Here is a 12954-nt window from a genome sequence, read left to right as displayed (position 1 = left end):
CTTGTTTCCAGCTCAGCCTTCATCTTTTTATTTAGTTTTTAGTGTTGGTTTTACACGTAATCACGTGAAAATATTCTTAAAAAGTGGGATGAAGTTATACATCTTCGCCACCAGATAGAGCTCTCTGGCTTGATCTGATTTTCTTCCTTAGTTTAGTTTTTGTTACGGACCACCTGCCACTTTTGATCTGCATGTTTGGAACCAGCTCGAATCACTGGGTTGATACTGAACCACCGTCAAAGCAGCATTGAAACCTGTCACCTCTAGGGGGACTGATGCGTCCAACAGGGGGGGGGGGAAATAATAATAATAATAAAAAAAAAATGCAGGAGCCTACGAGTATGTATGTTCCTGCTTTTGCTGCCTCATTAGGACTTTGTTTTGGTGTATAATTTCTGACCTTGTCGACATTATTAGTCCTTCACTGGACAGGTTGTAGCGGATATATGCGCTGAGATGAGGGGTAGGGAACGTGTTCGGTTTAATTATACGTACTGTTAAAGTTTTAGTTTGGCTGAATGAATGGGAGTTAATGCAATGTCCAAATAAGGATAGCAGGTTATACGTGTGTGTGTGTGTGTGTGTGTGTGTGTGTGCGAGAGAGAGAAAGGGAGAGAGAGAGAGAGACGGAGAAAGAGAGAGAGAAAGAAAGGGAGAGAGCGACAGAGAGAGAGAGGGAGAGAGCGATAGAGAGAGAGAGACGTCCGGATTGTAATGCTGAGCTCTCACTGGGAAGAGCGAAGACTGTCCCACTAATTTCCCTCCTGCTTCCCAGAGCCCTCTCCATTCGGACGGATCCGCATCTGAAGCGCGTCGCGCCGCCTGAAGCGGAGCTCCACTGCGGCGTTGGAGTTTCTTGTGTATCGGATATATTCTGACATACATGGATATCCCGACGGTGAGTAGCCCACGGCGCTTCTCTCGGTCGTTTCTTCCGTGCGTTGTAAATCTGTCAGAGCTGAAATGCAGTCAGATGATACAGCAGTCGGAAAAAAAAAAAAAAATGCCAACAGCTGAACTGTACTACAGGCTTTTGGTGTTATAATGGTCTCGGTGGCGTTTAGCAGAGCCAAGACTGTTCTGCAAGAATAAACACAACAATGCTGCTCAGCATACCTACAAAAAAAAAAAGAAAGAAAAAGAAAGAAAGAAAGAAAAAGGGACATGTCATTCGTTTACTTTTTCACAGTCTTCGCCGGATTTGTAACAATGTCATGTCTAAAGCTTGCCAGCTTTAGACATGACATTATTCTTGTCCAGTGATGTTTGGAGTCAAAACATGATGAGGGAGAGGCCCGTGCACTCAATTCTGAGCAACCCAGACTCGATTATCAGCATGTAGTGACTGTTCGTCTGCGCATACTGCCAGTGCTGATGGATCCACATCCAGAATCTTTTACTTTTGATTCAGTTCTCCCCAGTTTGCTCTGCAGTCAGTGCGCTCCGGGCTCACTTCAGCCCATCAGGTCCAACTCTACGTCCACGTGAACTGTGGTAAAGAGAATACATGAGAACACACAGAGCCATCGACTTTCCCCTGTAGGCTACTTGGTGCGTCCTGTTATGTAATGCGCCCCGGTTCGGCCGGCTGCCCGCAGCCAGACCGACAGGGCCTACACGTGTTATTGCCAAACATGTTTTCTAACATCAGGCTCAGCAGAGATGGCAGCAGGACTAATGGGCCGTGTCAAAACCTAAAAAAGGGGGTGAAAAAAGCTATAATAACACCCCTTTAAGTTCTTTCGAGAATGCCTGCATACAATCCTAATTTGTAATGCATGCATGCAGGACAGCTGACTCCAATCGGCCCATGTGATGCAGATTCAGCTCATGATATATAGCAGATGTCTGTATGCAGACTACAGAATGTTTTCCGCACGAATCAGAGGACAGTCCTCAAATAAAAACAGCAACAACAACAACAACAACAACAATAACAAGTAAATACCAAAATGATGTTCATGTAGTCCAAGAATAGACTAATCGTTGAAATGTTATATGCTTGGGCAACCTGGAATTCAGTGACCCTATTGTCCTGTATATGACAGGGAGTGGAGTTGATATGGTGATATGGCTCACTGCCCAGGGTGACATTTTGTCAAAGGGCTGTGCAACACTAAAAAGATTTAAAAAATAGAAGAAAAAAGAATGTTATGGCAGTGAACATGTGGCACTGCACATGCTCAGTATGAGGGATTTCTGCAAAGTTAATGACTCAGTGCAATAAACTGTATACTGTTGCCACATGGTTCATTAAGAGGAGGAGTTGCTGTAAAGTCAGTGACTCAATGCAATCATTTAAGTTTCCTGTAGAAAGAGAACTTTGGACCACTTGGCATAATAAACTCAACTAACTGGTGTACTTATAACTATGCTTGATCTGGATATATATTGATCTATTTGTCTTATAAAGTGCCTTGAGCTGACATTTGTTTAGAATCTTGCAGTATAAATAAACTATGTCCAATAAAAATAATCCATTGAAGGTGGCCGCTCCTCTGTGTTATTACAATGTAAGCACTTTAGGAAGATAAGGCCATATATAACTGGAGGTCAATAAAAGAAAATCCTGAAGGGATAATAAATTAACAGTTTTAATTTGTTTGAAAAAAAAAACAACAACAACAAACAACAAACAGGACTCTAACATTTTCCACTGAACAACCCATACCACTGTCAGTGACCAATGCTCTAAGGCACAGTACACAGCAAACCTATTAAAACATGTTTTATTCAGAAGCATTGACAATTATGATGAAACCAGCCACAGCTAGAGTTCAGTAATCAGTCTTTATTGGTGCACTTTAGCACAACACATCTAATGAGTGTTGAATATGAGAAATAATGGACATCAACAGTCAAGACTCACCATGTCATTCCAGTTCAGACAGATTTTTGCTGTTTCTGTGTTGTTTTTAAAGTAAAGAGATGAAAAGGGGGCTAGAAATCAACCTGTATGCCTATGACCAGCGGATCCTCTTTTCACACATGACGCAATATGGACTCACCAAGTAAGAATAGCAGCAGGATAATGTGAAAGTGAGTTTGATTTTAGAAACTTATGTTCTATATAAATTTATATTTATATGGATAGACCACGATAAAGTGCACTGAGAAAAAAAAAAGATTGATGCTCTTCATCTTAGTGTGGCTCCTTGTCTAACAGTGACACTTAAGAAATACATCCTAGGCGTCCTACTGCACAGAGGCGCTTCACCTTTCAAAATGAGAGACGCTTGACCCATTTCATCAGTAACCCTGAACATCAGCTCTGTTCAGTTCCATACCTCATTTTGTTCCTCAAGGCCAGCTTGATTTTAAAAGCTGGCATGTGTGCAGGACGAAGCAGGCTTGAGTTGAGTTTTATGAAAGGCCAGAGGCAGCTTAGGGCCCCCCCACAGCTTTATGAAGGAGCTGCTATGTGAAAGAGGCTATACATTCCTATTCAATACTAAATTAAAGTGCTATTTCAATAAAAGTAATCTGGATTACTTTTCACTAGCTCCATGTAAAATAAGAGTGGTCAAACCAGAAGCAGGTATTTATGCACTGAACAGTGATTCTTTTCACGTGCTTTGAGATTTAATAAACCCCAGAACTGTTTGTGAAAGAAAAAGAAAAGGTCATTCCCTTTTTCTGTGTTTGCATCGCAGGGATGGGTTACAGAATGACCCTCATGAACACAAGCAGCTCATTGAACACAGAGAGCTTTTTTTTGGTGTAACATCTCCAATAGATAAGAATTTAAATGAGAAAAGCTATGGATTTCCAACATATTTAATTACATATGTTATATTTTACTATAAGCGGTAGCTTGTTTTATATGGCATTAGCTAGCTATTCCAAAAGCAAATTGTAGCTTTCACAGCTTATTTCCAGCTTACTCTAGAACAGTTTTACTTCTAATAAGATGTTTATGATGCTTTCTCCTCGTGAGAAAAATGCAGTGTTAGTTATTGTGTGCTTGTGTGAAGCACTGCTCTCCCCAAATCCCACACTAATGTTGACGAATGTACTTTCCCATCACTCATATGTATTTCAAAGTCAGAATTTGAACCAGCTGTGCATTTTATGCAACTCTCAATAGATTGTTTTCCTGTTGTGGTTGAATAACTCATATTCAGGACTGGTGGAGATTATGCATCTCTTTAAGTGCCTTTTTATATGTGCTTTTCTCATCAATTAGTGTCAGCTTATCGAACATAGCAGAGATTTGCTTACTAGGTTTGGAGGTTTGCAGAGTTGTGTCCTTGACACATGCCGCTGTAGCTAGCCGTTAGAGGTCAAAGGAAGGGGAGGAATTGGACAATTTAATCTCCATTGAAGACTTCTCTATCTTTGATGATGTCCAGTCACTGGGTCTTTGTTGTCAAATGAAGCACACCCATCCTTAGCCACAGATGTTAGGGTAGAGTGCAGTGATAAAGTGAAAGCAGAACGCAGTCTGTCTTTGTGATCCAAAAGTCCCCAGCGGCAAGTCCAGAAAAACAATCCCTGTAAAAGAGTCATTGGAATAGTTCTGTGTTCTGCTTTGTGGTCTGATGACAAAATGCCGTGATGGGCAACACAAGGACATTTTGCTGTCAACAACAAATACTTTTTTGTGCTAACAGAACAGCAACATATTTTGTCTGCCTGTTAGAAGCAGCTAATGTGGAAAACATTAAAAAGCCAGATGACAACTGGCTCATCGACTCTCGAGTCAGAGTGACCTAAAGATGCGCACACAGACCCACAAACTTACCAGTCACTATGACAAACTTCTTGCTGTACCAACATGTATTCAGGATAACTGTGTCTTTAGAAATGCCCTAATTCCCCTTGGCAAATATTCAGTAAGGTATGAAATATTCCTCAGAAATGTTGGTCCATACTGACATGATTGTATCATGTAATTGCTTCAAATCCATCATCTGAATCTCTTTGCAACTCATACCAAAAGTGTCCTATTGTACATCCGGAGACTGCTGATGTCATTGAAGTACAGTGAACTTATTGTGATGTTTGAGAAACCAATCTGAGAGGTTAGACATGGCGCATTATCCGTCAGAAGACGGGTACACTGTGGTCATCAGGGGACAGACATGGTCAGCAACAAAACTCAGGTCGGCTGGACCGTTTATGAAATGTCCAATAAGAGGCCCAAAGTCTTCCAAGAAAATATCCACAGTGAATCTACCACTACCACTCTGAATTGTTGAAAAAAGTCAAATGGTTACAAGATTGGAAAATTGCAGCTGGAATCAAGACTCACGCTGTTTATCCTAACTCCTATTTAATGCTCATCGACATAAAATGTTCTTTGCGTGTGTGTTTTCTTTCCTTTTAGGTGATAAAAATAAGTGTGAGAAGTTGAATCTGAAGGGAAATAAAAAAGAGAGCGACTTCAACTCACCCAAACCTCCGATGCCTCTGGCGACTCTGAGCTCATGTTGTGTCTTTGCTGGGATAAACAAGTGGCCTGGCCAAAGAGCACAGTGTTTCTACACACATTAAAGCCCACACAGGTGAGAGGTTCCTCAATTTTATACAGCTTAAATATTCTCCAGGAGCTACTGTGGCTCAGTTGGTAGAGTAGTCTGTATGCAATTGAGATTGTGGATCGATCCTATCTTCCTTGTCCAATGTGTTGATGTGCCTCTTGGCAAGACCCACAGAGCTGTATCAATGTATGAATGTTGATATGTTTCCTAGAGTGACTGGGGGAATGGGACTCTAGTGTAAAGCTCTCTGAGTGGTCAGTATGACTAGCAAATTCAGTAAATTTACCTGGTTGTCTCTTGGTTTTTGGCAGGATGTCGTGGGCCAGAAGCCTCTTCGTAGGCAGAGTGGATGACCAAAAGACGGAATGGGGAGAGCGCAATGGCAAGAAGAGGAAGGACAGCTCGTCACTATGCAACCCACGTTACATGAGCTGCCTGAGGGACTCAGAGGACTCAGAAGTCCCTAATGTTTCCTCCCAGTATTACCACTGTGAAGCAGGTGCAAGTGGGGGAAACTTTGGCCTGCGGTGTGGCTGGCAGGAGGACCACTATGGGAAAAGGGTGGTTGGTGTAGGAAATCCCTGCGTGGAGGATGGTGAGCTGAAGGACAAACCAGAAGAGGAAGCAGGGGAATTACCAGGGAGAAGGTGTCAGAAGATGACTGCTGCAGACTGCTGGAGATGGCTTATGTGGGTTTTTCAATCCAAAAAATTTCAGTCTGCCAAGCTGGAACGCCTGTACCAACGCTATTTCTTCAGACTCAACCAGAGCTCCCTCACTATGCTAATGGGGATGCTGGTGGTCGTGTGCGGAGTCATGATTGCCTTCCACTGTGTCCACGCTGAACTTAATGTGGCCTACATCGTAGTGCTGTCAGTGGCCACGACTCTCTTTCTGGTCATGATGGTCGTGTGCAACCGCAACGGCTTCCATCAAGACTACATGTGGATTGTGAGCTACCTGGTGATCGGGGTCCTGCTAGTCCTGCAGGTTTCCGGGATGCTGACGGTGTCCCCCCGCAGTGCCTCAGAGGGGATTTGGTGGACGGTCTTCTTCGTCTATATTATCTACACTCTGTTGCCTGTCAGAATGAGAGCTGCTGTGCTTAGTGGGACTGTGCTGTCCACTGTTCATGTTCTCATTGCCTGGCACGTCAACCACCAGGACAAGTTCATTCTCAAACAGGTAAGCGAGAGCAGATCTGTGATAGTTTTAGAGCATATATTTTCATATTATGACCAAAAAAACAGAGGATTTGTGTCACTTTGTTGTGTCACATTCTTTAATGTAACAGGACAAGAGTATATGTTTCATATTTTATTTAAACCACAGATTAACTGCTTTGAGAAATTATGATGCCCACATCCCTCTGCCTCAATGAGTTCTTATTTTATTTCATTGTATTTTATTTATTTTAATGTTTGATTCATATTTAAGCCTTCTTAGGATTAGATTAATTAACCCTTTAACTGCCACCCTCAAAATACTTACATGTAAACTTGGTTGAGCTTTACATTAAATGTGATATTTCCAAAGGCCTGCCAGGATTTCCAAACTTAACATATCACAATATAGCTAAAATTGAGCTCTTCAATAGTATAAACCAGAGCATTTCACTGTATTATGTTTAGCAAACGAGCATAAAATCACTCGATTTCTCGGTGCGTCTCTTAACCCCTGACTGCATTGCATGATGTGACTAAATAATACCACAGCACAGAAAAACCACATTGTTTAGTGACATTTGTATTTTTAATTTGGTACGAGATCCTTATGGTTACAACAACAACAAAAAAGAAATCTTATTTCAAATGACATCCCTTGTGTGATGGTAAATTTGTAAGAAGCGAAAAGGAAAACATTCCCAACATGCTTGTCACCATACAGTTGAATACAATGTTGTCACTGTGGTGAGCAGTAGAAAAGGCCTACTTTCTTGCCTCGACACAAAAGGACAAACGTTGTACTGACTCCTCAACCACTTTTCCATGTCAAAGGTGCCATACTAAAAGTAGAAAGTTCTCTAGATCTCCGCAGCTTTTCAAATTAGGTTTTTAATGAGCCCGTGTTTTGTGCTGTGGGGCAGCTACAAGCAGCTCTTTGGGATTTGTGGAAGGTCATCTGGGTTGAATGAGCCCGTTTAACTGCATTGTCAAGGAGTATCATGATAATGTAGCATGGTGCCATTCATCCCGAATTCCCCTAAAACAAGGAGTCTATTGTAGTTAAATGAAACAGGGTGGGGTGGGATGCTGGGATTGTGCAATTCATTTTATGGAAAACAGGATCATTACTTCTTCACTTTGGAGCCAGTTTGTAATCACTTCATCTGGAAGCTCACTGGAAACATTTCTTGCACATTTTATATTTGTTTTTGTGTCTTTAGTCCTTTTGCTCCCATTTAATCTTTTCATAAAGTAGACGTTTGCCGTTGTAAAGTTGTTTTTGGTTTTAAAAGCTCATATTATCTCCACAGGCGATTGGCTAACAATCACTATTCTCACCAGTTTGTTCGAAATACCTTTCCCAGATTAGCCACCATGCCATAAGCACAAAATGCACGAGTTTGGTCCATTTAATATCCAAAAATTTTGATATGTCATATTTGCAGTTGTAAATTTATTCCACTAATATTAAAATCATCTTGGAGTTTGAGCCAGCATGTTTTTATGTAATATCAGTTTTTAAAGCGTCAAGTGCTATCTTGGTTAGATTGTTTATATGCAGGTCAGAACCAATTTTAAGGATATTAGTAAGACAACTACTTACTAGCTGGGAAGCAAATTCAGTTTATTAGTAATATCCTGTGTATTTTCCTTGCCATTTTGTAGGTTGCTATAATTGATACCAAAGTTCACTTTATGTGTGAGCATGAAATGGAAAATTCCTTCATCTTCAGGTGATATGCACACATGTTGGAGGGTTGTAGGAGTTAGAGAAACATTTTTTGCATAGGAAAATTTATTCTCAAGCAAAATCAGCTGCAAGATTCCTAAATTGAGAAGTTGCATTCATTTTTTTGTTTGTTTGCTTTTGTTGTTTTGGTCGTTAAGCAATCGGGGAAAAAGAGAGAGTCTGAAAAAAGGTAATATGGACATAACTCCACAGGTCGTCTGTGTTTGTGTGCTTCTGCCACAGTCTGAACAGGATGAGGAGCGGCTCAGTGGTTTGATGCCGATGTCTACTTTGGCCCTGGCTGGCTGCACAGATCTGTTGTTGATAGACTGTTTGAGATCTGGACTTTCACCACACAACGTTTCATGTTGTTTGAACAATCAGTAAGAGGACGAGGGTCTCTAACAGTTAGACAGTGAATTTGGTACAATGTTTTCATGGCTTACACCAAAACACTGTTTGTTGTTTTCCATTGTGCTGTTGCAAGAAGAAAAATGGCGGTGCCTTAATAACAATTTGCCGTCCTGTCAGTTTGAAGAGTTATTCTGTGGCAATCTCAAGAGCAATTACCTTATTTTCCAAACTATAGAGCGCACCTCACTATAAGTCACACTTACAAATTTCTTGGAAAAAAAACAAACAAACAAACAAACACAAAAAAAACTGGAAACGTACATATATAAGCCGCACTGGGCTATAAGCTGCTGGTATCTCCGCCGCTCTCGGTTTTCCACCTCGATATCCTTCAACTTAAAAGCTGCATCATATGAGTTTAAAGAAATTTCTCCGCCGTACCTGCTGTTAGCATGTGCTTGTTCTAAATGAAAATTAGCGCTTCCTTATTTGATTTCCAGTCTTGACTTCCAATGATTCACTTCCTGCTAAAGCACCCCCTGGTGGTTGAAGAAAAATCCACAGAAAAGCCGCACCGGGTTACAAGCCGCATGGCTCAAAGCGTGGGCAAAAATGTAGCGGCTTATAGTCCGAAAAAGACGGTACTAGTTTTACTTTAGTACTTCAAATCTAACAGCAACAGTCTCACGTTACGTTCCCCAGATCATAGAGCCTGAAGAGAGTTTTACTACACAAAATGAATGTTTTATCTCAGTATTCCTGAAAACAGATGCTCCAATGCCACTATGTGAATTTTATTTTATAAGTCGTGCTGGAAAACACAAGTTAAAACAAAATAATTTAAACTACTTGGAAAAATTAAAGAACTGAGTCAGGAATTTAGTTTATGGATTTGGAGGAAAATGTTGGCTGTCAGCGCAGCTCTTTATTTTAGCATGATAGGTGATGCTAAAATAAACAGACAGCAAGAAGGGACAGTGAAGCTACTACAAGTGGAGCAGTGGATCCTGTTTGTTAGAAGATGGACCAGATAGTAATGTTTTTTTTGTTTTTCCATCCATGTGCATCATCAATACAATTGAGACACATCTAGCTGAACAGGAACACACTAAACCTAAGGACTGCAACGGGTGGTGGGAATATGGAAATCACATTATTTTTGAGGTGGAGCTCAATTAAAAATTTAAATTCAGAAATATCTTACCTGTGGTAGATAACTGCTGCATTAGTCCACATGACGTGGTCCAAAGGCTAAAGCTAATGCAAGAAAGCTACCAACACAAAGTAGACTTTTACTGTTTCGAAACAATCTTTACCTTAAAACATGTCACGGAGGTTTATGCGATCCTTATTATGGACCTTTAAACTATTATCATGTTTGCACTGGATGGGTATTTGCACAGAAGCTGTTGAGTATTTACAGAGGAAATAAGAAGTGGAAACACATGAGGCATTTATGCAGAACATAGCATGAAAAACATTTGAATCCTGAATAACTAGCATAAGGAAAATTAAGGCAGTCTAAAACTTGGTAAAAGTTCAACTAAACTGCCATAACATTTTACCGTTTTACGTTTACGTCAGACACTTTAAATATTCTTTTCTAAGTGTGCGGCACGCTTAGAACTGGAAAGGTTTTGAACGCAACTAACCTTCCAGTGTAAAACAGCGAATGGTTAAATCACGTTCACATAAACATCTGGGACGTGTTTTAGACTGGAGCTGTTTAAGTCAGCTGCAGCCTTTGCGACAAGCTATTCTGGACTGGATCATTTAAACAAAATGAAGGCTCATTGACAGCCAGTAGCAGTAGCAGAAAGTCCAAATCATGAAACAAAAAAGCAGGTACTTGAGCAACAAGAAGGCACTGGCAGAAAATGATGACAAAGCACCTTCGAGAACAAAGGAACCTGTGGAGTAAATTTAATGAAAAGGCAGATGGTGGCAATCAGGTGACCCAGTCCAGGTTACAAACAAATCTGAGTTTTTACCTAATAGCTGAAAGACGCTTCAAAGAAAATAAGAACAACCGAACCAGTTTCCCATAAAAGGGGGTCTTTGTGTTGCTCTTCTTCTGGTTCGTCGTCCCTCATGAGCCGGCCCGTTCTGCCGTTTGTCGTTTTCCTGCAGAGATATTCATACAGGATCAGATAAGTGGAGATGAGAAATGGACGACGCGGAGAACAAAAGAAGTCTTTGTGAGGGACCTCCACCACGGAGAAGGGGAGGTGGTTGTTGGGGACGGGGGTTTTGGGCTTCAACGGTGGTGACAAGTGGAAAACCATTGATGTCGATGGTGAATAAAATGAACGGCTGACTCACCCTTCTGTCAAAGACCCACCAGTCTCTTCTCTGAGTCATATTTCCATTTTCACAAAACCCCTCTCACATGGAGTGGCCTTTTTCTTTCACAACAGGGAGAGATTGAGCTCGTGCTACTCGTGGGGATTGCTTCCATTGATCCCGGCTTTTCAGCACTCTGCACCGCTCCGCTTTCCTCCGCTCTGTAGGGTCTCTTCAGATAACTGCGGAGGGATGAATGTGGAGCAGCTCTCAGGAACATGGATGCAACGCTGCTGCCGTTCACTAAAAGTTTCTCCAGAACCCTACGGGGGAACGCTTTAATCGCTCTTAATAGAGTCGTCGCCTGTAATGATGTAAGAGGAGAAATCTGCCAGGCTCTGCGTGGCTTCCTCTCGGAAAACAGCTGTGTCGGTTTTAGCATTATTCATTTGCACAACACATCCGGATGAATTATATAAATTACACCATTACTTTTCCAACACATTAAGTTGGATCCATCTATCATTGATTGAGTATTGGTGGATGCAGCTTGTTTCATGCCTGCGGATTGTGCAGATCCACCTCCAGATGTTTATTCATGGAGATCGCTTTGGTTACAGCTCTGAAGGCTTCACGGCTTCGTGTTTTCACCACTCCCTTGTCTTCTGTTTTCTTTTTCCAGCTTGTAAATTTGAAGAAGGTGTTGGCTCTTACTTTAACATTCTCTATAGTTTCTGAATCAGACAAACAACAAGAGTTAGGAATGCTTCCCTTCAGGTCTCTAGTTGTTTCAGACAGTTGGCTTTAAATAATTAAGATTATTCATGCACGTCCTGGGAGAAAGAATCAGTTCACATCATAATAAAACTTGTTTATTTATGTGCATTTCTTTTTCGTTTTTGCTCCATCTCTTGAAACCATAATTGTTTCTACTCCCTTGATAATATTTCTTGCAAACTTGAGTGTGAGCTGAGTGAAAACTGAACAACTTTTTTGGAAAGTTCGCATGGAATTTTTTACTGCTTAAATCCCTTCGGAGTCGTAGCGTTGGCTCAGAATGGTCGGTTTTTTTCAATGCCCTTCAACTTCTCTACATTTTTCTTGAATTACAACCACAGATTTGATTTAAGATGGGATAATTCAGAGGTGAAAATAACATAATCCATAGCTCCAAAACTATTTTTAACTAAAGTTTGCAAAGTGTGACATGCACTTACATTCAGTCCCCGTCAACGAATACGGGGATTTAAAATTGCATCGTACAATTTAATCGACCAAATTTTACGATGCAATTGCAGGTGCAAAGTCTTTTAAAGTATGTTTTGACCAGCATTGCAGATCTAGACATGGAACGTTTTGCTAATCTTTTATAACAAACCAGATCAAACTCTGTCAGATTGTAGGTAAAGCCTCTGTAAATGGCTATTTTTAAGTGTCACCAAAGATGTTTGGTTAGATTCGGGTCTGTTTTTTCCTTAATGATTAGAACTCATGTGAGGAGGTGAACGTGGCTCGCTGTAGTCCTGGCCTTTTGTCTCCAACTTTTAGTGTCTGTTGAATGATTAGAATGATTAGATTAGAATAAGCACTTGGAGTATGACCCCTTAGAAAGATCACAGTGACTATTAACCTAACTACACAGAGGTTAAGATTTAACCTTCTCTATACCGTTACTCCAATTCTGTCCGGACATCTCCACACCCTCTATGCTAATGAATTGATGCACAGTTAGCAGGTGGGGGAAGAATATTTCTGCCTTGATGCCTAAAATGTTCTGACCAGCAATACAGAACATTTTTTAACTGAGCTTCAATCTATAAACTCTCTGCTGCAAATCTGGAAACCACTAGAGCGCAAGTAATGACCAACAACAAATAATGAACAGCAACATTAGCTGGCTGTTGCATTCAGAATAACCAACATTTCCATTTACAGTAGC

General features: G+C 40.9%; 1 protein-coding gene across 1 annotated transcript in view; it reads left to right on the top strand.

The window, feature by feature from the left end:
* Positions 1–325: 325 nt before the first annotated feature.
* The window catches only part of LOC103141169 (adenylate cyclase type 6-like), a 29050-nt gene continuing 16421 nt past the window's right edge, over positions 326–12954 (top strand). The window contains exons 1-4 of the mRNA XM_007556665.2: positions 326–463; positions 776–898; positions 5330–5507; positions 5795–6668. Coding sequence (XP_007556727.1) covers positions 5796–6668 — 873 coding nt within the window. The 5' untranslated portion in view covers positions 326–463; positions 776–898; positions 5330–5507; position 5795. The remainder of the gene's footprint in view (positions 464–775; positions 899–5329; positions 5508–5794; positions 6669–12954) is intronic.

The sequence above is a fragment of the Poecilia formosa genome, unplaced genomic scaffold, assembly GCF_000485575.1.
Source record: "Poecilia formosa unplaced genomic scaffold, Poecilia_formosa-5.1.2 Scaffold80, whole genome shotgun sequence".
NCBI lineage: Eukaryota > Metazoa > Chordata > Actinopteri > Cyprinodontiformes > Poeciliidae > Poecilia > Poecilia formosa.
This window is presented reverse-complemented; position numbering and strand designations above follow the sequence as displayed.